The 26,676-nt window shown below is 43.8% G+C and overlaps 1 protein-coding gene across 2 annotated transcripts in view; it reads right to left on the bottom strand.

Annotated features, from left to right (window-relative positions):
* Positions 1-1,055: 1,055 nt before the first annotated feature.
* NIM1K (NIM1 serine/threonine protein kinase) overlaps positions 1,056-26,676 on the bottom strand; it is a 97,982-nt gene continuing 72,361 nt past the window's right edge. For both annotated transcript variants that reach the window (XM_075326470.1, XM_075326475.1), the window contains exons 2-4: positions 15,482-16,339; positions 12,521-12,789; positions 1,056-7,603 (exon numbers count right to left, since the gene is read on the bottom strand). In XM_075326470.1, coding sequence (XP_075182585.1) covers positions 6,854-7,603; positions 12,521-12,789; positions 15,482-15,782 — 1,320 coding nt within the window. In that variant the 5' untranslated portion in view covers positions 15,783-16,339 and the 3' untranslated portion in view covers positions 1,056-6,853. The remainder of the gene's footprint in view (positions 7,604-12,520; positions 12,790-15,481; positions 16,340-26,676) is intronic.

The raw sequence follows: 26,676 nt of genomic DNA, 5'->3' as shown, positions 1-26,676 counted from the left end.
ATATAGTCATGTCTCTTACCTCATGTGCAGGACATTGCAGCTTGGTTACATCCACTCATATAGTGACTGTTTGTTAGTTGCTCATGGTTGTAACCTTACATACCTAAGCTGCAATGCCGTGCACATGAGGTAAGAGACATGGCTATATCAGAAGAACTATACTACATTTTTAATTAAAGGTATTTGCTAATATTATTATTATTATGCCTACTACATATTGGGATAGGATCTGAGAGATGGGAATATCGCTTTACGCATGTGATAGAGGACTTTTCTATGAGGGGAAAAATTGCACATTAAATAGAATTTGCTCTATATACTGTGCAGAGACATGGGTCCCAATTCAACAAAGCTTTTACTACAGAATTTTGGCGTAAAAGCGTTGAAAATTCACAACATTTTGTGACTTTTGGAGCTTTCACGCCAGTTTCTCCCAGCTCATATAAAATGGGTGGAGGCCGGATGCACAGCTCATGTAATTCATGACGAGCTGTGACGTTCCCTCCTCCAGACATCTCTCTCCAGTACCTGACCGGTGTGAGATGTCTGGCTTAGCGCATGAAGGCACACATCACTTGGCAGACACTGCTGATCAGGATGGAGTCACACTTGCTAGTGCCTCGCGCGAGTCCTGCATCGGCATCACCCGGCACAGCCTGCCGTTCTCCGGACAGGAACGTTTCCGCTGCATAGAAATACATGCAGCCGACCTGTTTCTGTCAGGAGAGTGCGGCCGTGCTGGGTGATGCCGATGCAAGACTTGCGCGTGGCACTAACAAGTGTGACTCCGGCCTTAATGAGAGCGGCTGACCCAAGCACGCCGTCTCATCAAGACTGGCATTGTTAGCGGCAGTCTTGATTAATTAGTCCCATATAGGTTGTATAATCTAAAGTCCCATGGTGATGTAGCCTTAGGCAGATGTTCCCCTTGTGATTGTCTTGCGTGTATCTCATGCGAGGTTCGCGGTGTATTACCACTCATGGACTCACACTCTGCTCACAGGAGCGGGTCGGCTGCATAGAGATACATGCGACCGACCCGCTCCTGTGGGGAGAGTGTGAGCCCGTGACGAATGACGCACTGCGAAACTCGCACGAGATATACGCAAGGCAATCGCAAGTGGGACACCGGCCTCCACTTAGAAATTAAATTAAAATAAATCATCAGGCATTCACCCATTCCAGCCAGTGATTGTCTGCAGCTGCTGACAAGCCTTCCCAATCATATACAATTCTGATATCAACGGATTCTATGTTACTTAGCAGAATTCATGGCCCAGCTCTTTAGTATTTCTTGTCATCTTCATCTTCAAATGTAATAGGGTGGTAATGAAGTATAAGACATGACTGTTGCATCCTCATAGGAGGAGCGCAGCAAGATTTTACTTTATGGCAAGCTGTAAATCGAATCAGTCATGTGATAATGAACACGCAGTATTAGTTAACACTAAATGTGTCAAACCCAGGAAGACTAAGCCATATCACAAATAAGGATTTCCAAAAATGTGTCCTGTCACGCAGTGGTCACCAATAACCGTAAAGCTCAATTCTTTGTAACGACCTAGGAAAATGTCAAAGCAAAGTCCACTTGTTAACAAAAAGTTCAGTACGAAATCCTATCAACATGTATAGGGTTCAACCAAAAATATGGGGACTTTTTGTTAATTCTCTTACATAGTAAAGACAAAAAGTAACAAATTTACTTAAATCCAATATTCATGCGTCTACGGACAATTGAGGTGGAACGGTTCAAAAATTATGCCAAGTATTTCACAACCCAACACGACCTCAGCAGCTTAGTATTAATCACCATTGCAGATAGTATGTCTCTAGGCTATGTTCACACAGGGCATCTTTTGCTACATTTTTGCTGCATTTTTGAGGTCACAAAGATGCACCTAAATGCAAACATTTCCTTCTCCCAGCAAAGTCTATGAGATTTCTATTTTGCTGTCTACACTGGGCATCTTTTGTTGGCTGCATCTTGGCTGCGTTTTTGAAGATGCAGCATGTCAATTCTTTTTGCGTTTTCGTTTTTGAGCCCTTCCAGTCAATAGATTTGACTTAAAAAACGCATTGGTGAAAAACGCTTAAAAAAATGCATGCGTTTTTGCCATGGGTGCGTTTTTTGGGGCCAAAAACGCTGCATCTTTGTGGTTAAGAAAATATGCAGTGTGTGAACATAGCCTTATTGGAGCTGCCTGGCAATGTATTTTCTATAGTGTGTGAGTCCAGGTTCATGCACTGGGAGGGTTTCAGGAAATTCTACCGGCCATACAGTAGTCTGCCTCTCCTTGCTGCACAGACTTGTCCACAGACAGTAAATATCCTCAGGAGCAAGGTTTCAGGTACATTATGTGGTCATGTTCGTCCACAGACTCAATTTTTGATGGAAACAGATCACAACGGGGCTTAGAGAAAACAAAGCAAAAGTAAATGCTTCTGGGTCAGTTCGGTGCGACTCTAGAGACCGGGCTGAAATGGACATTTGTAGGGATGTGTGGTGTTTGTAATAAGAGGTAGGAGTATAACGTAATAATGGATTAGGCTATGTTCACATGTCCTCCGTTAGAACAGATCCGTTAGCAAACTGATTTCTGCCGGATACATTTTTTTTTATGGACAACGGATCCGTTAACGGATTGCTATTTAGTCATCCGTTATTTTCTTAAAGGATCTGTTATAAATGGACAATACATAGCAATCCCTTAACGGATCTGTTCTCCATAGACTCCACATGTTAAAAACTGATCCCGCCGACATCCGTTATTTAACAACGGACAAAAAAGTTGGGTTTGCAGAACTTTTTTGCAAACATATCTCTAACGGATCTGTGATAACAGATGATTATAGGACATGTGAACTTAGCCTCAAATGTCTAATCATTGGGACCTCCTACTGATCACTAGAGCTGGAGCCAAGAGTCTCCCGGTCCTCCTCTCAGCCATTGGGATTGAATGGAGCCACATGGTGATATATAATCAATACCAATCTATTCATCGTCTTCTGGACTGATGGGAATAGTACGATGGTGCCCTTTGTCATCAGACATCATAGGGGATAAATATCAATTTTGGAAAAAAAAACCTTAAACTATTGATAATGCTTCTTAAATACCAATGCATGGGAAATGTAAAGAGGCATATGGAGTCTCCACAGGCAAGAACCATATGGTGGTCCACCATACTATGGTGATATTGACCACAGAAGTATTATTGTATGTCTCTCTCTATGTGTGTGTATGTATGTATATATATATATATATATATATATATATATTCATACACATACACATATGGATAAAGCAAGCAATTGGGCATGATATGGTAGCACAGAAGCGGGATCTTACCATCATCTTTAATGAGCAGCCTTGAACACCTGCTGAGTGTCACGTATTCCCTGACCGGACGTCTCCGGTGGATAGTGATTACCGGCCTGGCATTATAATCCACACCTGATTGACTCCTCTTCTGAATGATCTGCTGCTTTTTATTTTAATCCTGTTCTCATCAACATCACACCACTTTTTAAGCTTTTATCGTTATTACCCTGCCTCCAATATCTGACTGGCTTCCTACTGTGCGAAATGTCTTCTAGCCAGAACTGTCAATGACAAAATCTGTTTTACTAAAGGAGCCTAATATTAGAATGAAGTTGATCAAAATAGATTTAGATCCTGTGATTGAGCGTTGATCCAGGCAACTGGTCTCATTGCCGTATGAGGAGTCGGGAAGGAATTTTTTTCCCCTAATGTGGTGCTTTTGGGTTTTTGCATTTCTCTGGATCAACATGCTAAGTTAGGTCATGGGTTGAACTTGATGGACTTAAGTCTACCTTCAACCTTAAACACTATGAAACTATAAAATGGAAGATTCAATCATAAGGATCTTGGTGGGGTAGAGCAAAAACTGATTGTTTTGGCCAATCGATGACATTTTGAGCACTGTGAAGATGGCAATGTGTGAAGTTTTTGATAAATGGACAATCCTTTTAAGAAAGAATCCTTCATTTGTCCATCTATAAAGAACTTTTGAACACACATGGTGGCGCTTTAACGGTCACAATCAATTAAAATGTGAATTGCTAGATAGGCGAAAAGTCTCAATGACTGTTCATCCATCCACCAACTTTTCTAAGGCATAAAGCCCCCCTCCCATTAATGTTAGATAAAGTCAGCTAAACTCCTAAACTGCAGATTGTGGTGGGATTGGATGACCATCTAAAGTGTTGGCGGTCTCCTGATCCTCCCCTGACAGATGTTTTCGGAGGAAAGAAGGATCCAACCTGTAGACTTTCAATGGCCAATCATTTCATTCAGGGTAGACATAAGCTGCTGCCACCACCAGGGGCTTTCTCAAAGAGAACACAGGGGCGCTCAGCCGAACATGAATGTGGTCCTAAAGGGTCAAAATGGATGTGCCAGTGCTGAGAAATCAAACTGTCAAGCAGGTTAACCTGGAATTGCATTGAGGGAGCATCGCTGGTCTTGTAATGCGTCAGCACACACCACCAATCACTGGTGGACACAGACAGAAGAGAGCCCTTTGCAGTCTATGGGCCCTTTGCAGCCCAATAGTTCCTTATAATGCACAATTCCACCTGCTTTTGAGGCAGATGTGGCCCCATATGTGGAAGCACAGGTTGCACCAATGTTTTCTCCACCCCTGCCCCAATGCACTACCAGGCTAAATTACCTATGGTTTTAAACCTTCATACAGATATAATCATAACAGTTATCATTTTTATTCTTGCACTAGGATTTATACAGCCATATCATCACTTCAGTAGTAAAATTGTCCTGACAGGTCCCTTTTAAGGTAAAAAATCCGAGTTCTTATAGGATGTTATATATGTCCAATAAACAAATAATTTTGGTCAGAGAGTCCCAGTGTGTTATGTACAGGCATTTAAAATAATGTTAGACATAAAAAAGAGGATTTGTCAGTTGCCATATATATATATATATATATATATTTTTTTTTTTCTCTTCTTACCTGGTGTAAATGACGCTGTTCTCCTGAACTTGGCTTTGCTTTTCTTTTTTTCCTGTGCCTCTCCACTCCTTAGATACGACCAGTCTTCCATTTATGTATATTTGGTCTGATTAGCCAAGTGGGCGTGGTCTTCTCTACTTCTCTAGGAGAGTCTTGCTGAGGATCACGCCCAGTTGCCCAAAAGACTACAGTTGCACATAGAAAAAGAGAGCTCTCAGGAATGGAGAGATGCAGAAACAAAAGAAGACTAAAGGCCCTGTCACACACAGAGATAAATCTGCGGCAGATCTGCGGCAGATCTGTGGCTGCAGTGAAATTGTGGACAATCAGTGCCAGACTTGTGGCTGTGTACAAATAGAACAATATGTCCATGATTTCACTGCAACCACAGATCTGCCAAAGATCTATCTCTGTGTGTGACGGGGCCTTAAGACTGGGTTCACACGTCCTGTAATCATCTGTTTTAATGGATCCTGCAGAGATCCGTTGGGAAAAAAGTTCTGCAAACACAACGTTTTCGTCCCATGTTAAATAACTGATGTCTGCCGGAACCATTTTTTTAACAGTAGAGACAATGGAGAACGGATCCATTAATGGATTGCTATTTAGCTATCCATTTTTTTGCATTTATAAATAATCAGGGTTTTTTTCCTTACAGAATCTTTTTCAAATAGAAAATAAATAACAATCCGTTAAAGGATCCGTTCTCCATAAGCTCCAATGTTAAAAAAAAAAAAGGGATCCAGAAGAAGTAATTTTTGCCAACAGATCTCTGCAGGATCCGTTCTAACAAAAGATTACTGCACATGTGTCACGGCTGTCTCTCTGCATTATGAGACTAGTGACAGATTCAGGACTTGAGAGTCATTTACATTCTTGACTCTCAATATCAAATGTGTTTTCCTTTCTTTTGGCCATCATAGGGTTCATGTCAGTATTCCTTGCAGCAAGCAGGCTAATTACAAGCCCAGGTGTGTTGGGTTTGGGACTACTCCAAGTCCCTCTATATACCCTCTGCTACCAGCAGAGGGTGCTGGTTATTCTCTGATCTCATTGCCATTTGGATGCTGGTCCTCGAGGTGGAAGGAGCTGCTGAAACCCTTTATTGAAGTTGCTCTGGTGGCTGCAGTGTTGGTGCTGAGTGCTGCAATCTGTGGTGGTGGTTTTCCCACTGTCTGTCTTCTTTCCCCAGCATGTTGTTCTAGTGTAGCCGTGGGAATATTGTCCTTCACCTGCCCACTCCCTAGCCAGGGACTATTGTAGGGTCTTTTCAGGGTTTCAGATTCCTGCTTGGCGACAAGTGAGGAACCTGTATAGGAACTATATAGGAGTGCAGTGCAGAGTGGCAGGTAAGTGGAGGAGGTGTCCAACTTCCCTCTCACTAGTCCCAGGGCCCTCCGTTGTTAAAGTGCCCCCCTTGTCTGTCGTGGTGTAACCCCTGTTGTGTGTTTTGGCTCAAGTTCTTCCCCAGTCTGTGTTATGACAACATGTGAACTCAGCCTTACACTAGATTCAGGAGAACAAACATTTTCAACAAGTAAAAAAAACAAAACATATTTATGGCAAGTGACAAGTCTTCTTTACAGAGAGTGACACTGCGGAGGTGGCCATTTTCTCAGCACATTTCTAGACTATTCTGCTATCATGTAGGTGTGAAGTTGCTGAATGACAGCCTTGGCACTCTCAATTTCCTTAAAGCAAATCATTTAGACAAACATTGAAGCTGTTTGAGAGTGAAATATTTGCAAAAAGGTATTAAAGGCATCACTGGAAAAAGTGTGTAAAAAGGTATAAAAGTAAGTAAGCAGCCTCTAGTTTCTCGGGTATTTCAGTTCGTTTTATCGTGAATTTCAAATGTCTTATAAAATGGAACAAAACTTAGACGTGTGCCTGATTTCTCGGCGGGTTCGGTGAGGCCTCTTTGTGGTCTTTTCTCTTGGTTCCGGGTGGGTTATTATCGGAACGCTCTCCACGGCTCTTTTCTTCTGGACTCTGTGAAGAACAATCCGATAAATCCCTGTGATTGAGCTTCGAGATTCTTTGCCCCGATTGTTGAGAATATGATCCTCCGTGATGCCCAAGTTTTCCAAGGTGTTCTTCACTTCTGTTTCGTCGTCCTTTAGGGTAGTCATATCCAATAAGTGTTTTGGATCCAATTTGAAGGGTTCTAATGGATTTGGATACTGTATGGTATGCATCCATTCACTATTCATGATGTAATCCACGCTGCATCTCTCTGATGGAACAGGCTGCAGCATCCCTTTAATCAGCTTCTGGCAGGGTTCAGATACGATAGGAGGAATGACATATGTCCCATCGAGAATGCACTTCTTTAATTTGGCCACTGTGTCTGCTCGGAACGGCATACTGCCTGTCACCATGAAGTATAGAAGTATGCCTAATGCCCAGATATCAACAAATGTGCCAGTATAGTGTTCATCTCGGAAAAGTTCCGGGGCGGCGTATGGAGGAGAACCACAAAAAGTGTTTAGGGTTTCTTCTTTTTTACTTATTGTGCTAAATCCAAAGTCTCCGACCTTCACGCATGTGTTACTTGTGTAGAAGACATTTTCCGCTTTCAGGTCTCTGTGTATGATTTGGTTGTCATGCTGAGGATTAAAAAAAAAAATAAAGTTGGATGGCAAAATATGTCAGATTTGCAAAATATAATTAAAGGATTAGGCATTTTATAATTATTGTTGGACGGATCATTATGAACAAAGGACAGAACGTGCTGAACTGATTATAACACGGAGCAGAGGAATAGATGTGTGAATTTCTATTGAGCCGTAATCTGAAACGTCTCTTGTGCTGCACCCATTCTTTAGAACCTGATCTCTGACCTCAAAAGGCACTTAAAGTATCCACTTACTGTTACAGTTATTACTATCTTGGAATTACATAAAAGCTCATTCACAAGACCAATTTTTATGCCAACAGAGGGCGCAATATCGCCTTCACACGGATCCAAAATGAATTAGCGGTTCAATCCACATGGATGACTTTCTGTACAGACACATACAAAGTTTGACTCCGTGAAAAGAAAAAAACGCTGCATGTGTCACAGAATAACGATTTGCGCCTAAAGCGTGCTTTACATGTTGCGATATCGCTAGCGATTGCTAGTGATGTCGAGCGCGATAGCACCCACCCCCATCGTTCGTGCGACATTTGGTGATCGCTGCCGTAGTGAACATTATCGCTACGGCAGCGTCACACACACATACCTTGACAGCGACATCGCTGTGACCGCCGAACAATCCCTCCCTCAAGGGGGAGGTGCGTTCGGCGTCATAGCGACGTCAATGCGGCCGGCCAATAGAAACGGAGGGGCGGAGATGAGCGGGACGTAACATCCCACCCACCTCCTTCCTTCCGCATTGCCGGTGGACGCAGGTAAGGAGATGTTCATCATTCCTGCGGTGTCACACATAGCGATGTGTGATGCCGCAGGAACGACAAACATCGAACCTGTGGCAACAACGATATTAAGGAAAGGAGCGACGTGTCAATGATCACCGTTTTTGAACGATTTTGCGATCATTGATCGTCGCTCCTTGGTGTCACACGCTGCGATGTCGCTACCGGCGCCAGATGTGCGTCACCAACGACGTAACCCCGACGATATATCGGTAGCGATGTCGCTGCGTGTAAAGCACCCTTAAGAATTGCCTATAAAAGTCAGTAAAAACCCCAAATAATCACATCTGTAATATAGATCTGAAAAATCTTGCAATTCAAGAGGTTTTCCGATCACAGAACAAAAGTCAGCTCTCTATGTACAGAGTGCAGTGCGCACACTGTCACGATTCCCCGTGCAGGTGGGTGGTCACACGACGTCTTTTTTGCAATCTTCATACTTGTGGTCACATGCCGACTAGCCTCAAATGACTTCTCTCAATAGAAAAGAATTAAGAGGCGGACAAAGTCTAGTAGGCATCTGACCGCAAGTATGCACCGACACAGAGAATACAGGGAAATTGTGACAATGTGCTCACTGTCATGACATGGCAGTCTGTAGTCACTCTATTTTCTTCTAAGAATGGACAATTCCTTAAAGATTTGTATTATATCTGTATAGAGGAATTCAAGTCAAAGAACTAATCCAAGATAGACCAAATAAGACTATAAGGTCATAATATGGGCATACATATGGAACTCATATAGATAGAAATATATATATTTTTTAAGCATTCACTCCGGCCAATTTTTCATATGGTTGTGTGACTTCTGACCTTTCATCAAATTTTTAATTTTGAACTGGAGACAGGATGTAATTATGGCTGCAGAACACAATTAAACTTTTTCTTTTGTTTACTTTCTATCTTCCATGATCCATTGGTGGAATATTATCAAAGTAATTTGCACCTAAAATTCCAAATGGGTGTTGTCTGACAGCACTTGTTCTCTCTGTTTGCATTGTCCATTCATAAACAGCCAGCAGCACTCTAAGGAAAGAACAGCCCCCTTCCACCACCAAAGCTTAGAGCAGATTTCTGTGTGTGAGATGTAGGACAGACAGACCTGATCTCCTGGTTTAACCTCCTGCATGATTAGAAAGCATAAATAACACCTTTCAGATAAGGTCCCTAGGGGGAGGGGCAGCATTACACAATACATTACAAATCCTTCTGTCAGCTTTCCTACTCTCAGAGCACTGTTACCTCTGCTGTACTGCCCCTTCCCCACAGTGCCTGTTTGGAGGTGAGAGGTCAAAGTGTCAGTATCACACATATCAACAAGAAAAAAAAACTGACCAGCAATAGAAATAGAATAAAGCAAGTGTGAACAGGTGCAAGCTGCTATGACTACATGATACACAAACAAAAGAATACAGCAACACTCTGTAAGCACTACGATATGTGCAAACAGAATATCTGAAATTTAAACTGCATTAATACTATATGGAATATACTTATAAAGATGAAGGTACTTAGTCCATAAACTGGCCAATTCATGTGAGCCCATCAACCATGTCAAGGTGACCTTTCTTTGATGTGACCTTAACCTAATATCACGCCTTTCCTGGGCTAAAACCCTACAAAATTATGGGTAGGTAGGATCCAGCACTAATGAAAAAACACTCTTGGGCTGATGGGAGGAAAGCACAGAGAGAAAGGAGACAGTCAACACTTCCAATAATATACTACAAAAAACTGACCAGTACCTCCAAATAGAATAAAGCAAGTGTGAACAGGTGCAAGCTGCTATGACTACATGATAAACCAACAAAAAAATACAGCAGTACTGCAGGAGGTGAGACCAGGAGATCAGGACTGTCTGTCATTATACATCTCAAACACTGAGGAAACAAGGTGTGGCGTGTTCTTCTTTCCTTAGAGCATTGCTGCCTGCTTTTGATTGATCGGCATCATACAAAGAGAAAAAGTACACGCCCCCAGTGAAAACTGTCTGATAACACCCATTGGAGCATTAAAAAGTTAACTCATTAGGTGCCAAATACTTTGATTGCTAAATCTCCGCAACACAGAGGTGAAATAAAGAAAAAGTTTTATTCCAATCTGCAGACGCTATTACATCCCGTGTCGAGTTCATATGAGAAATTTGATGAAAGGTTCTCCTTACTTTTATATCTATCCCAAGATTCCACAATACAAGGGGCATTCATTAGTAAATAGAGTACTTAAACCAGATGAGACTAGTGCACTTACTTTGAAAATCCATATAAAAATAGATGTACATAATCTTCAAATAAAATACTACATGTATTATTCGAAAGAAAACTTTGAAAAAGGATGATCTCGCCATCTTGACATGGATTTTCAGTAAGTACATCAGCCTCATCAGAATTAATATATCTAATTATAATTTATGCAGTTTGTATTTGGAAATCTGGCGACAGATCCAAATTAAAGTTTACCTATTATAATGAGTAGTATATGTTTATATACTAAGCTTTGTAATTTAACTTATTAGTGGAGAAGTATCATCGTTCTTGGCATAGGTACCCATGACCTGTTTTTCAGGCGGAAAACTGAACAAACGCTGCAAAAAGTGAACATTACGCATGGCAATGTAGGAAGGACGTTGTGCACATGTTCAGTCTTTTGTTACACTTTTTAACCTCTTTAGGGTTCGAAAACTGTGGAGTGGTTACAAGAAGTAGCATGGTCATTCTTCTGGCGACTTCCACCAGGAACCTATAAACAGCTATAGTTCAAAATAGAGAAGAAAGACACCAGCTGCAGACCCACTGCAGAAAACTACCTCAAACCATAAGCTAAGCCCCTTCCTGAAGGGACTTTGCCTAGGAAAACTTCAGCAGGTCTGTTGGCATCTTATAGGGGTGGTTCACTACTCTGCAATAGTGCCACATCTTTGTAAAACTGATAGGGAAGACTTTTTCTAAATACCTTATTCACCCAATTCTGCCACTGAGCGGTGCTTTTGCGGTCCACTCATCCCCAAGAAGTGACTCCCGAGCTCCATGACCTCTGAGATCCGGTGGTGTTACATCAACTTTCAGTTGGCCTAACATCACAGCGACCGGTCCCAGTCTTCCTGAGTGCCTGGGCTGTGGGTGGTGTTTCACTACTGATCACAGCCCAGCATCACAGTGCAGCATGTTGCGCGCTCTCTCCTTTGCTGCAGAGCGCCGCCAGCAGGAGCGATGCTCGGCTGTGACACTGGGCTGTGACAAGCGGCGAAACACTGCCCACAGCCCAGTCACTCAGGAAGACTGGAACTGGCTACTGTGATGTTAGGTCAATTGGAAGTTGACGTGACATCACTGGATCGCAGAGGTCACAGAGCCCCGGGGAGGGGGGGGTGGGGGGTGGGAGGTCATTCCATGGAGATGAGTGGACCACAATAGCACCGTTCAGTGGCAGAATTGGGTGAACAAGGTGTTTAGAAAAAGCCTTCCCTATCAGTTCTACAGGGATATGGCCACTATTGCAGAGTAGTGAACCATCTCTTTAAAGTTGCCGTGTACTCATACCCTTAGTTTTCCAAGGTAAAGGAAAAAGCCATCGGTCTTTCTTCTGAAACGGCTTCGTTGTCGGTTTTGCCATTGTTTTTCCTGTCATTTTTGATTTATACTTTCAAGTTTGCCTGGACATCACATACTGTATGCTTCACACCACAACACCGATGATGTGCCAGACCGGCTATCCAAAGAGGATCCAGGGATGTCGTCAGCTAAAAAGTGTTTTTCAGGGCTCCATCCCGTGGCACAGATTACCAATATGGCCTCTGGACCGGGTTGGGCCCTTTCAATATATTCACCCCATCTCTAATAGATACTCTTTAAAAGAGGACTCCTAAATTGGGCATCTATGGCATATCCACAACATATCACTGAGACCTGTGCCATATACTTAATTAAAAAAGGTGTCCAATCCAATATTCATCCAAAATGTGTCCAATATTCTCTCCATTTGAACACCAGTGTTACTAGTTTAGGGTAAATCATCTAATGTGTGGTTTTGTATATTGGTTCAGCCTTCTAGATGTATACCACACATATGATCGAAACATATAAATATATGGAAGCCATATCTCACCATATGTTTCACAGCAGACACTATCTGCGAGAAGATCACTTTGCTTTCGGATTCAGATAACTTTCCGTCCGTGTTAATTTTGGCAAATAGCTCCCCGCCTCCGGCATACTCCATCACGAGGTGCAGCTTAGACAGAGTCTCCACCACCTCGTAAAGTCTGATGATGTTGGGGTGATGCAGTTTCTCCATACTGGAAATCTCTCGTGATAGCAGACGTTGTGTCTTCTGGTCCAGCTTGGTCTTGTCCAATATTTTGATTGCAACTTTTTCTAAAGATAGAAAATATATACAAATTTACATCCATTAAAAAAGAGACTATACCAGGGATTAGCTGCATTGGTCACATTTATTGTCAAAACGTAATCAATGGAGACCAACGTGGTACCTGGGGATTCAGTTTGTTACTTTAAGCCTTTTTATGCTTCTGGTAAAAAAAAAAAAATCAAGGAGCTGGACAACTTCTTCAGCTAATGTAATCTATGGCACAAGTCCCATCTCTAAAGTTCAAGAGTTAACAAAAAAAACCATGCCAAAATGAAAAAAAGCCCATTAAAGATGTATTTATCTCCCAGCTGCTGTAGTAATGTCAAACAGCGGCTCTAATGTGCTGCCCCTTTAGCTGTGTGAGTCATGTACCATTCATCCTGCGCCACCAATGACGGGAACTTGTATCTCTGCCAAGAGACAGCGCAGCCAGGATCAGTGCGGGTGAAGGCGGCCGAGAGGAACATTCATCCACTACATGGGGTCGCATTTGTCAAGTGCTCATTTTTATGGGCAAAAGCTGAAACACTTCACACACTGAAAGCTAAATTCTCATTCGCACATTATTTTTTGTAATGCTCTTTTGCTCCCTAAATGCAAAGTTTAATACATTTGTAAATGGTTGTCTGCAGCTTTTGTCCTTTATCGAGCTGCAAAATTATTACAAATCTGTCAGAGCTCTTGCTCAGTCCTGACTGCTCTCTGCTCCGCTCTTCCTTCTCTCAGTGTTAGAGGTAGCAGTATGGAAGGGTTGTATACAGATCTATAATGGCCAGGGGGAAAAGTGTCTAAACTTTATGGAGGGTGAATAAAATAGGATATAAACAAGGAGAAAAGCACATGGATAGGAAAAGAGTGCTGCTCCGAAGCTGTGCTGTTAAATGAAAATGGCTGAGGACAGCAGCATTCTGGAAATACAATGAGCTCACATCCAGCCTGTATTACTGAGAGAGACACTCCCACAAGAGAAAAATCTGGAAACTTGGATCAAGCTGTGTATCAGACGTTCTGAAAATTAATAAAGATTGTAGACATTAAAATTGCACAATTTTATTAAAGGGATTGTCATAAGTTAATAAATGGGTAAAATGCCAAAGACTTGGAAAATGAAGCAACTTTTCAATTGACCTCTTATTTAAAATCTCATGAAAGGAGGGATTCTTAATTTTATAATGTACAGCTCATGGCCAAGGTTACCGGCAACGCTGCGATCGTAGAGTCTCCAATTACCTAGGAGAGGAGCATCGGCATGAGTAGGCTCTATGCTTTACAGCCTATTCACACTAGCGATCAGATCACTGGATCCCACCATCTTCAGTATCCCAATGCTGAAAAAGCAAAGATGCCTTAGCTTGCACCCTTGGAGAGAACAGAGGTTGACCTTACCACTGGTCTGAACCATCAGTCTTCAAGAGCAACATCACCCCCGGCTAAGAAGAGAGGCGGGCTGGTGCACTCCTGAAGAATCATCTTCAGATAACCCCTTCAACTTGAGATAACGAGTAACATATGTCAACATAACTATTTCCCATGTCAAAGGTGTTCATAGCCTTCAACGTGTCCTGATATGAACTGAACTAGTTATTGAATTGTTGGAAAAGGTCCATCTACTTTGACTAAAAATTTGCAGTCTGAATCTAGAGGTAGAGTAATCATCCTGCCAAACTTTGAATATGGTGATCAGATCAATTCCTGGATCACTTGATCTTGCGGTGTGACCTTCTACAGGTCGCTTGTGACTTAAGTTGTTGATCAATGGTATCAAAACCAAAAATATTGTTGGGGAGTCTTCGAAAAGTGCAGAAGAAACTCTTAACCTCTTTCCTCTACATGAAGTGGCCCTCACTATATCAGGCTAAAAAGCCTAGATAACTACAAACTAAAGAAAAAAAAAATCTCCATTTTTTCTTATATTTTTTTTCTTGGTACCTGCACAAGGGAAATATGTGCAGCAAATTTTACATTCCAGCATTTTAGTAGCATCCTTGATGATGAGATTTCATGCAGCTTCATCCACACACTGTCCACATTTGCTGCGGATCTCACTGCACCTTTTGATGCTCCACTGTTCTTGAGGATAATGCAGCACATTTACAGCTCTACATAACCCCTCCAATACTCCCTCCACACTGCAGAACCCTAACTATACTCTGTGTAGGGAAATGCAACGCAACCCAATTTATGTGTATTGGGACACAGCAGTCAGCCTCAAACACCAAGGTGCCTTTATTCTCAGCAAGTGATGGCACATCATACTGATCTTACCATTACTGATCCTTGTCGATCATCTCTTGAGCTTACTGGGTCCCCTTCTTGCGGAATCATGTAGACCTACTGGAGACCCAGAGAGCGCTAAGAGAGGCGAGTATGTTCTGTAGATCCAGAGAGCGCTAAGAGAGGCAAGTATGTTCTTTATTATTATATTTGCCCTTGCTAAATGTTTTTTTCTTTTCAATTCACAAATGGAAAACCCATTTGATGTCATTGTAAGTCCTAACACAATGGAAGAAAATAGAATCTCCTGTGCTCCAGTGCAAAATCTATCACCAAGCCTCCAGCTTTCACGATTTTGTAAAATTGGTCCCTCAGATCCCAAATATAGCCACAATCTATTCTCGCTCCCTTTTAGATAAAGCCATGCAAAAAAATACAAAGAGAGCAAACTAAAGCTGAAAAAATAAATTAAACAAATGTTACCTTTGGTAAGAACATGAATCCCAAGTTTGACTTGTGAGAAATTTCCACTTCCGATTTCCCCGCGCAGCCTGTAAAGACCGATCCTTTTGCCCAGTGCCATCTCCTTGACCGTCTTCTCGTCGTGTGACATATCATGGGTGAGCTTTTGAAAGGGCGTGAGCCTGCGCTGCTTCCCTTCTCCATCTTGTTCATAGCACTCTGAGCGGACGTAATCCTCCAAGCTGTCCTGCTTGTTCCAGCGAGAGTAGCGCTGGTGTCCCGAACCCCCTCCATTCATGTACATTGCTGTCATGGTCAACATTTGGGCACCTTTAGTTAATAATCTTATTATACAAGGGTAGAATATAACAAGTTACAGCCAGATGGTCTTATAATCAAAAATATTCAAAAATGCCAAGCAAATGAGGGAGGAAGCTCCTTTTTAGTAGGAAACGTCTCCAAGTCTCTCAAATGAGTATTATGTTCCTCCTTAGAAATACAAGTTCTTCAGAAAATATTTCCAGGAGTCCTCATGTAGGAGATGCCTCACCTCTTCTTGTCATTGCGCCAGATGTAGATATTTCGGAGCTTTTCTTCAGTTTCATCTTCCAGTTGACTGCGAACAGTTCCTTGTCCGATCTCCTCAGCTCTGAAGGATCTACTCGTGAGGCACAGCTGCTTCCAGCCTTAGGGAAGGATCCCGCAGATCTGCAGACTGCTGCTGGCTAATGCTCCAGAGTAATAAGTCACTTTCTGAGTCACATGACGTGACGGAGCAGGATTAAGCGACTGCAATGTCACATTAGTCTCCTTAGCACAGACAAGTCTGCATTAGACGCCCATGAACCTTCTCAAAAGTTATCCAGACGTCTGGTCCCACTAAGGAGAGAAATGGAAATAATATCATTAACAGTTATGTAAACCACTTTCTCCACATACAGGGTTGAACCTAAAATTGGGCGCGATGATGTCATTTTCAAAAATTCATAGTATAAGCAATGGGGAAAGGGCACACAATAGGGTGACGCAATTTAAAGAGGAGAAAAAAAATAAAAAAAGTATATTGCGCACTAAGGGGATCGTAAGCTGTTAAAAGTTCCACCCCCTTCATGGCTGGGGAAGGTCTCTAGGTAAATAGAAAAAATGAAAAACCACTGGTACACATAGGCTGGGCTGATGGAAGAAGGTTTTCAGCTGCAAACAATGCCATGAGGTTCTTGTATCAAGTCAACATGTTTCAACACTGTAACGACATCTTTATTAAGCAAAAACAAAACAACAGAACCAGTCGGCCTTTTTGACATGAAAAAGAAGCCGCTACAGTGTTGACCCCAACATGAAAGCAGATACCCCCTGAAAGAATTGCACTTAACAGAACCTAAACAATTACAGTTGGCAGGTGAATGGGCTCTCACATACAAATCTATGTCACGGTCGGGCCACCCTGCGTTCCGCAGCGGTAGTATCTCTCACGCAGAGTGATACTGGTACCCGATTTGTTTGTGAGATCTGCAGTGCAATGCAGCTGGAGCGGCAAGGGACCTGACAGCGACGCAGATCTCTGTGTGAGAGCCCATCCACCACTGGCACTTGCAAACTGTAATTGTTTGGGATCTGGTGAGTGAAATTTTTTTGGGGGAGGTCTGCTTTCATTGAGGGATGTCTGCTTTCTTTGAAGAACAGTCCTGCCGTATTCCTTAACTGCTTTAGCTGATTGGACACTTCCTTATGGAACCGCAAATAGAGCTTATTTTTGAAGTATGGCCTACATTTTAAGCATACTCAAAAAAGTCCCCAAAATCCCAATAGGGCTTATTTTAGATGTAGGTCTTATTTTTGGGGAACAATATATTTGTACCAGTCGTTTGTTAATGGTTTTTAGATTGTCAAAAGTTTGTGCCAGAAGAAAGAAGTACAGAAGTATTGCAAGAAATGTAAACCCCTGTGTACCAAAGCCTAAATGAGCATTTGGTTGGATGCACAATGGTAATATGGCTCCAAGTTGTAAGAGGCCGTATTGCCGCATGCGGCAAAAACCGGACGGAACGCAAGCCCATGCGGCACTAATTAAAGTCTATGCAGGAAAAACGCAACCGGCAGCAAAAAAAAAACGGTTGCGTTTTTCCTGCAAAGTGCCGGATTGTGCCGCACAGGAAAAACCGGAGGTGTGAAAGCAGCCTAAGCTGCAATTACCTGCACATGAGGTAAGAGACATGGCTATACCAGGAGAACTATACTACATTTCTAATTGGAGGTGTTTGCTAATATTATTATTATACCTACTACGTATTGGGATGGGATCTTGTAGCTGGCAATAACCCTTGAAGCTCTGTTGGCCAGAGCAGAGAGGCAGAGCGTAGCCCATGTAGTTTTGAGCAATCCATGACATTACGGTCATTCATCTCTATGAAGTCCATGTAATGCTACATTTTTCATGTAATGGCTCGTGCAGGAACCAACTTTACAGCAAAAACTGGGTCTCAGAAACCAGACTGGACAACACAACAATCAAAAAACCAAATCTGTTAACCCTGTCCTGTCACTGAACATCAAGAGAACCTTGTGTATGTGGGAAAGGTGACTGAGTGAGCAGCGGGATGTGCTATGGAGGCTGGAAGCTCGGAGATCTTCATTAGTATGTGTCTGGCATTGCCGTCTGCTTCCATTCCCAGGCTCTTCATGGAGGTTACCATAGAGAAAGTGGAGGGTGAACGCAGCAGAGTGCTCAGCCTTTCCTCAAAAGTGTCCCGACGTTTTGTCAGAGGGATATTCCTCATATCTACACCAACCTTCCATATACTCCCTTATCCACTATCCTGTTTAATAGACTACGATATGGAAATATTGGCGTGTCCACCAGGACATACAATTAGTGGCACCCACTGGTGGACACAGACAGTAAAGGGTCCCTGTGTAAAAACAACATATGAGCCCTTTGCAGCCCAAGAGCCCATCAATATCCACAATTCCACCTGGTTTGGGGGTAGAAATGGGCCCCTTACTGTACCTCTTGTACCTCTCGGGTCCACGATTTTATGGATCTGTGAAAGTGACGGACAGCACATGGATGGTACCTGGGTGCAATCTGTGTTCTTTCATGAAAATTACTGATGAAACCCTGATGGTAAAAACTGACATTGATGAACAACAGTTTGTGTTTTTACAAAAATTAAAAATAAAGGATGTGTGAATAAGACCCAATGTCACTGGCAGTGGTGTAGCGCAGGATACCAGCACCCGACACAGAGCAAGACTGCACCCTTAAAGCTGAGGTCTCTTTAAAGCAAATAATGCCCTCTTACTGCCCCTCCCATAGTAGTATGCCAGCTTTGTGCCATCACCCATAAAAAATAATGTTTACTTCCACGCTTTGTCCTCTTCTACCTTGCACACCGAGCCAACCAGAAGAGGAATTGTAATTGTAGCCAGGCGGTGGCATCTTGTAGGCCTTTAGGCTTCCAGTGGGTAACCAATTCGACAAAAAAAAAAGCCATCACCAAATATGACATCAATATACTATAATACAGCTAGATTGCTCAATGATACACCAAATCCTAGAATCACTCATTTGCAAAAATATATTACTAAAGTACAAAAATCCTAAATGTAAATATCACTGACTATATTGAACATAACAATTAAAAAACAGCCGCCAGAAATGTTCTTAAAAACACCCCAGTAAATATGCTGAGGGCCGTGAGGTCATGTTACAAGGCAGACCAGTCATATCATCATGTTCATGACGATACAGTTCAAAGTGGCGCTCAGCCGAAGAGCTGGTGCACCCGGCATAAAGTCCAGGGCAAGTTGGTGTCATGGAGATCAAGGGGAGATTAGGGACCAAGGCTCCTAGACTGGCCCTCAGACTAGGGGGGCCCTGGCTATCCCTTATCTCAGAGTTACCTCTGATGTCGACTGAGGAACTCTGAGCTGCCAGGCTGACCCAGCTCCTAGCAAGCCCTGACCTGATACCCCCTCCCCCCTACCCCGGGGAGGCTGGGACAAGAGCGTGTTAACATCAACAGTGATAGTCAAAGAGGTGATACCAAAACTGTATCACACAGCCCGCTGACAGAGTAATCAGACAACAAATGATAAGGAGAAAAAAAAACAAAAAGCAGGGAGGAAATAACCACACGGCAGGATGAATTAAACAGCATGCCAAACAACATGCAATAAATAATCAGTGACTGGAATACAACAGCACATGGACTGGTTTAGCAAAAATCTATAGTCGGTATGGGAAGACAAATTCATCCATCTTAAAAGGGTGGGAGTTCCTGTGATAGGTCTCCCGGAACATGTGATCCAAATGGTAATCAGACTAGAAATGAACTCCTGCTAGCCCGATCACTAATGAGCACACAGCTGGTAGATGCCCAAACCTCCCTGTGGAAGCACAACAGAAAATATAGTGTGGCAGTGTCAGAGTCTGTAATCTGAACATTGTCTGATGCCACCATGACACTCGGCGAGTTTAGACCAAACACAAGGTCTGCCTCCTACCGAAGCCACCTTTAGTTTATGTGTTTTCTTTTGAAATTTTGTGCCCCTAAAAAATATGTGCCTAGGGCAACCATCTCTGTCCCCACCCTTCCATGACCCTAAGTAACTACAATAAGGTGGGACTTTTAGGTCTATATCCTTTGGGAGGTGCCTACAAGTATATACAGTATGTGCTAGGTATCTCCTGAAGCAGATCTGATGCCTACAGGAAGGTAGCCCTGCTCAAGCAATAGCAATGAATTTAGGAGGAAACCAAAAATGAAAAGATTTTACCTCCTACTCTGTCACCTACAAATTATGAATATCCAATGGCTGAATAAGTAGTTTGGTACTTTTGACAATAACGGGGGTTACATGTGATGGTATAACTCAACACATGGTAGAAGCCTCATCTAAATTTTGCTAAACGGTCCAGTATACTTTACAGGAGGTGGTGAGCTCTCCATCAATGGAAATCTTCTAGCGGAAACTGAATAAACATATAGCTGGGATGATTTAGGAAAATCTGCACTCACAGGGGGTTGAACCCGATGGCCCTGAGGTCCCTTCCAACTCTACCATTCTATGATTCTATGATTTTATATGATTCTGTGATGCAATTATTGACGTGTCAACATGGATTTTTCTCAATATTCGAAAATCATATCTAAATTTGCATTTGTAACTATGCAAATACTATGTGAGACTTTGCATATAGTTCAGCCTTTAGGCTACGTTCCCACCATGAGCTTGGACTCGTTGTTTACCGGACACGTGTTTGTACATTTTGTGGCGGTGGTGTCTGGTATTACAGCACAGAGGAAAATCCCTTAGTTCACAATGGCCTAGAAGGAAATCAAAGTTTCATTTTATTTTGTTTACTTATTTTAAAAGTAAAATAGTCCATTGATTATTTTATCGCACTATTTTACTGGGAAATAATCATGCAAATTGATGCAAACTTTCCCCCAGAATTTTTACCATATTATTAAGATAATGCTAATTTAGTGGTTCTCCGCAGTCTTTCCTCTTTTGTAAAGCCTATTGACAGTCTGTTTCTGATCTCAGCAAAGGAGGGATGGAAGTGACATGAAAGGACATCACACTGATTCATAATTATGTCCTCTGTCTATGAAAATTAAATTACAATGAAATGATTAAAGCATTGCATTGTGATTAGGCACAAGTGGTGATTAACAGATGGCCACGGCAGCCAGCACACCCCTGAATGGCTTTATTTCCTAGGGCGACATTTAGCCTATAATTAACCTTCTTTTTTTCGCTAATCAAAAATACGTTTGACTTTTTTTGTTTTCAAATCTAAAGATAAGAAAACTAAAGCAGCACTAAAGGGTGCTTTACACGCTGCGACGTCGCTAGAGATTGCTAGCGCGATAGCACCCGCCCCCGTCGTTCGTGTGACATTTGGTGATCGCTGCCGGAGCGAACAATATCGCTACGGCAGTGTGACGCCCTGGGCAAGCCAGGGGTCACAGGTCATAACACCAACCACACCCTACACCCCAGTTAGGAACACCAAGGCTAACCTAAAATCCTTGTTGCCTTCCTCCAGGGGCTGATGTCCACACCAGGAGGTGGGCCAGGCGGTTGGCTCCGCCCACCGAGTTCACAGCCCTGGAGGCGGGAGAACCAGGCAGATAAGAAAAGTGAGAGGAAGTAGAAGGAAGTGGTAGAGGAGCTTGAGAGAAGGAGTAAAAAGTGACAGTTAGTAAAGCCTGAAGCTGGTCCGGGTGTGTGCCCCGGACTGAGACAGCAAGGTCAGCAGACGGCGGTGACTGTCCGCAGGAGCGGCTGACCGGAGGTTGCCGAAAGGACCTCGGACGGGTGGTGGCCCGGCAGTACCGGAGCGGTATACAAAGTGAAGCCAGCACCAGTGGCAGGGGCCTTTCGGATCCCGGCAAGGCTAGGAGTCGCCATGAATTTGCCAAATCCGTTAGTGAAGGGGACCTCTGGGTCTCCCAACAACCAAGTCCCGATTGAAGGCAACAGTCCAACCGTTGGAGAGAGACACCACCACCGCCAGGGCACCAGTTTCTCAGGGCCAGCGCCTGCGGGCAAAGTAGGGCTCCTCCGGCCCATATCCAAGCCGGGGAGCGGGTTACCGGTGGGAACCCATCGTTACCATCATCATCTCAGGTGCAGGAAAAGGGACCGTTACCGTCAACTACTGGGGAAAAGCAAGTGCAGCCGTCCGTGGGAACCGTCTTTCCAGCCGTGTGTTTTACCGAGAACTGTGTCATCGTCTCAGGCTGAGTGAGTACCACAGTGCCGTGAGGCACAGCGCTGCCCCCGCGTCCCTGCACCCCACCAAGCCCTGCATCGGCCCCGTCAGCCCTGCATCACCCACTTCATCACTGGGCCCCGGGACAACCAACTCCCTACCCACGGAGGGGAGGACTAACATCTAGCTGCTCCATACCATCACTCCCGGGATCCCCATACAGAGCAGCGGTGCTGTCAACACAATCACCACAACCGTGGGTGGCGTCACGGACAATAAACTATCCCAAAAACCAATCCCCTTTCACTCACGGGCGAGGAGCGCCGCTCGAGTCCCCGGGATCCGGCCCATCGCTCGAGCCACCGAGCAGCGGCAGGCCGCAGCAGCCGCGGCAGCCGGACCCGAGCAGTGGGAGAGCGCGGCGTCCCCTCCTCCGCCCGCGACAGCAGCGTCACACGCACATACCTTGTCAGCGACGTCGCTGTGACCGCCGAACAATCCCTCCCTCAAGGGGGAGGTGCGTTCGGCGTCATAGCGATGTCACTGCGGCATCACTAAGCGGCCACCCAATAGAAGCGGAGGGGCGGAGATGAGCGGGACGTAACATCCCGCCCACCCCCTTCCTTCCTCATTTCCAGTGGACGCAGGTAAGGAGATGTTTGTCGTTCCTGCAGTGTCACACATAGCGATGTGTGATGCCGCAGGAGCGACAAGCAACATCGTACCTGTGGCAGCAGCGATATTAAGGAAAGGTGCGACGTGTCAACGATCACCGTTTTTGAACGATTTTGTGATCGTTGATAGTCGCTCTTTGGTGTCACACGCTGCGATGTCGCAACCAGCGCCGTATGTGCGTCACTAACGACGTGACCCCGATGATATATCAGTAGCGATGTCGCAGCGTGTAAAGCACCCCTGATCACATCTCTCTCAGATGAAATTCGATGATTCGTTACATTTAGGCTGTGTTTGCGCGCAGAGGTCATGGTGTGGCTTTACAGCACAGATGTTAGGATGGCTATGGAATAGTGGGGCTCCTAAGCTGTCCCTCAAGCTAGGTGGCCCCATGCTATCCCTAATTTCAGGGATACTGCTAATGGTGCAGATGCCTGAGTCTCTTTCCTGTTATGAAACTTTGCAAATCACTCAATTAGGGATTTTGTTTTCCTTCCTGTAAGTGCTTTCTACTATTTATGTTCATGCCTTCAGCTGCATTGATATCAGAATGTATTTATTTTGAGTACAGATCATGGCAGTGGATGGATAACACTTGTCTCCTTCTTTGAGAGTGTCACAATGACTAAGGGATAGTGCGGAAGCGGGGCTCCTAAGCTGTCCCCCAAGCTAAGGGGCCCTATGCTATCCCTAACCTCAGGGATACTCCTGATGGTGGAGAGGCCTGAGTCTCCTTCATGGCCCTGCTCCTGACCAGTCGTGATATGATTCCCCCTCCCTCCAGGGAGGGACGGGACAGGAGTGTGATGAAACCCACAGATAAAGACAGACAAGGGAAAACCAAAACTCTGTTACACAGCACACACAAGCAAAGGTAAAGAGAATAAGAGGTTTAGGAGGAAAAACAAGAACAAGAAGGAAGATACAAAACAACAGGGGTAAACTCCACAATCGCTCCAAGCCAAGAGCACAACTTTCACCAGTAAGTCTGGAACACCACACCTCACAGACCAATATAGAATAAACTTTAGCTGGCATGGGTGGAAGGTTTCAACCAACATAATTAGCAGGTGAGCAGATGTTATAGGCCTCCCCACAACATGTGACCAAAGGAGCAAGTTGACCAGCAGAGATTAAAGGCCGCATTACACGCTGCGACATCGCTCAAGCAATCTCGTTGGGGTCATGGAATTTGTGACGCACATCCGGCCGCTTTAGCGATGTCGTTGCGTTTGACACCTATGAGCGATTTTGAATCGTCGCAAAAACATTCAAAATCGCTCATTGGTGACATGCCCCCCTATTCTCGATTATCGCTGCTGCAGCTAGCGATGTAGTTCCTCGTGGCTGCGGCAGCACACATTGCTACGTGTGACACTCCAGGAACGAGGAACCTCACCTTACCTGCGTCCACCCGCAATGAGGAAGGAAGGAGGTGGGCGGGATGTTACGTCCCGCTCATCTCCGCCCCTCCGCTTCTATTGGCCGGCGGTTCAGTGATGCTGCTGTGACGTCGCTGTGATGCTGAACGAACCGCCCCCTTAGAAAGGAGGCGGTTCGCCGGTCACAGCGACGTCGCTAGGCAGGTAAGTAGTGCGACGGGTCAGCGCAATGTTGTGCGCCATGGGCAGCAATTTGCCCGTGTGGCACAACCGATGGGGGCGGGTACGCACGCTAGCGATATCGGTCACGATATCGCAGCATGTAAAGCGGCCTTAACTCTTGCTAGACTGCCTATAAATCAGCACAGAGCAGGTCGATACCCAAGTCTGCTTGTGTTGATTCCAGACACCAGAGAAGCCAACGCCGTCATGACAGTCGGCGAAGTTTGTATAAAACTCTGTGTAATAACAGAGCCCTGTGCTGCTAATTGAAATCTGCAACATTTCTCTTGTTTATATCCTGAGTTTTATGTGCAGATTTTCCCCATAGACCTACATTAGATACGAACAATCTATAGGTAAAAAATCATGTAATCCTCCCATGGCTGTATCACTAAAGTAATGTCAAAGCCAAATATCAAATAGTTTCAGAAACAAAGCAGCTTTATTTCAAACATTTTATTTATATATATATATATATATATATATATATATATATATATATACATATACATATACATATACATATACATATATATATATATATATATATATACATATATACATACATACATATATATATATATATATATATATATATATATATATATATATATATATATATATATATATATATATATATACAGTATATATACACATATTAAAATCATACTCAAAGAGCAACGGAAAAAAATGCAAGTTCCCTAATTTACCTAATAGATGCAGAAATTCTGTAACATCAGAGATTCACCAAATACTCATCGAGGGAATGTAACCTCAAAATTGGGTTACAGGTCATTAGTTTTATTTTTCATAAGAGACAAATTAATTGATTTTGATCGCCGTTTTTATTTGATTTTCAGGATTTTTTTGGATCCTGTTTCCATTTTTGCAGTGTCACATCCTTTTTAGGCTAGGTTCACATTTCTGTTGTTTTCCATCAGTCACATGCGTTGCTTGACGCTTGTGACTGATGAGTTGTACAACGGATGATAAGAATAAGAATTCATTGTCGGACTCCGTTGTAAAACGTGAGAGAGAGAACGATCAGTTGATCGTTCATAATAGCCGGCCGCCGGCTTTTGAGAGTGATCAGATGATCTCCCGGCGGCCGGCTAAAGAGAGCAATCAGCTGATCGCTCTCATTAGCCGGCCGCCAGGTGATCAGCTGATCGCTCTCATTAGCCGGCCGCCGGGTGATCAGCTGATCGCTCTCATTAGCCGGCCGCCGGGTGATCAGCTGATTGCTCTCATTAGCCGGCCGCCAGGTGATCAGATGATTGCTCTCATTAGCCGGCCGCCGGGTGATCAGCTGATTGCTCTCATTAGCCGGCCGCCAGGTGATCAGATGATTGCTCTCATTAGCCGGCCGCCAGGTGATCAGATGATTGCTCTCATTAGCCGGCCGCCAGGTGATCAGCTGATTGCTCTCATTAGCCGGCCGCCAGGTGATCAGCTGATCGCTCACAGCAGCTGGCCGCCGGGTGATCAGCTGATCGCTCTCTTAAAGCCGGCCGCCGGGTGATCAGCTGATCGCTCTGATTAGCCGGCCGCCGGGCGATTAGCTGATCGTTCGGCCGCCGAGAGAGAGCATGCGCAGCGAAATCAAAAGGTTTCCACTGCTCAAAAAATGCTACATGCTGCGTTCCTGCCGCCCGACGGTCAGTTGTTCCACGACTGATCAGTCGGGCGGAGGATGCAACGCAAGAGCATCAGTCACAATCCGCCGCTCATACAAGTATATGGGAACAACGGAATCCGCCAAACGGATTCTGTTGTTTACCAGAGCCGCGGATTGTGACTGATACAAATTGCTGGAAATGTGAACCTAGCCTTACTCATATGCTAAAAAAAAAAAAAAATTCGAAGCATCTGCTGCCATTAGGCTGGAATGTAAATCTGTTCATTTTGCATACAGAAAAAAGTGGTTGATTTTTCATTCTGTATTACCATTTCCATCCATATACCGTAGCATCCATTTTTTTTTTATATAAAGAATTAAAATATATTAGAAGACCAAGTACAGTTTCCCATGTTAAAAACTGCAATGGATCCTATAAAAACAGTTTGTTGCAGCACAGATAGTATATTTTACACTATCCATTTGAATGTAAAATTGGATAATTTAGTATATTTGACACTATCCATTTGAATGGTAAACTTGGATAATTTTCTGTGTTTATTTTTAGACCAATGATGGCAGGACTGGACAT

This window comes from Anomaloglossus baeobatrachus, chromosome 1, assembly GCF_048569485.1.
Source record: "Anomaloglossus baeobatrachus isolate aAnoBae1 chromosome 1, aAnoBae1.hap1, whole genome shotgun sequence".
Lineage (NCBI taxonomy): Eukaryota > Metazoa > Chordata > Amphibia > Anura > Aromobatidae > Anomaloglossus > Anomaloglossus baeobatrachus.
This window is presented reverse-complemented; position numbering and strand designations above follow the sequence as displayed.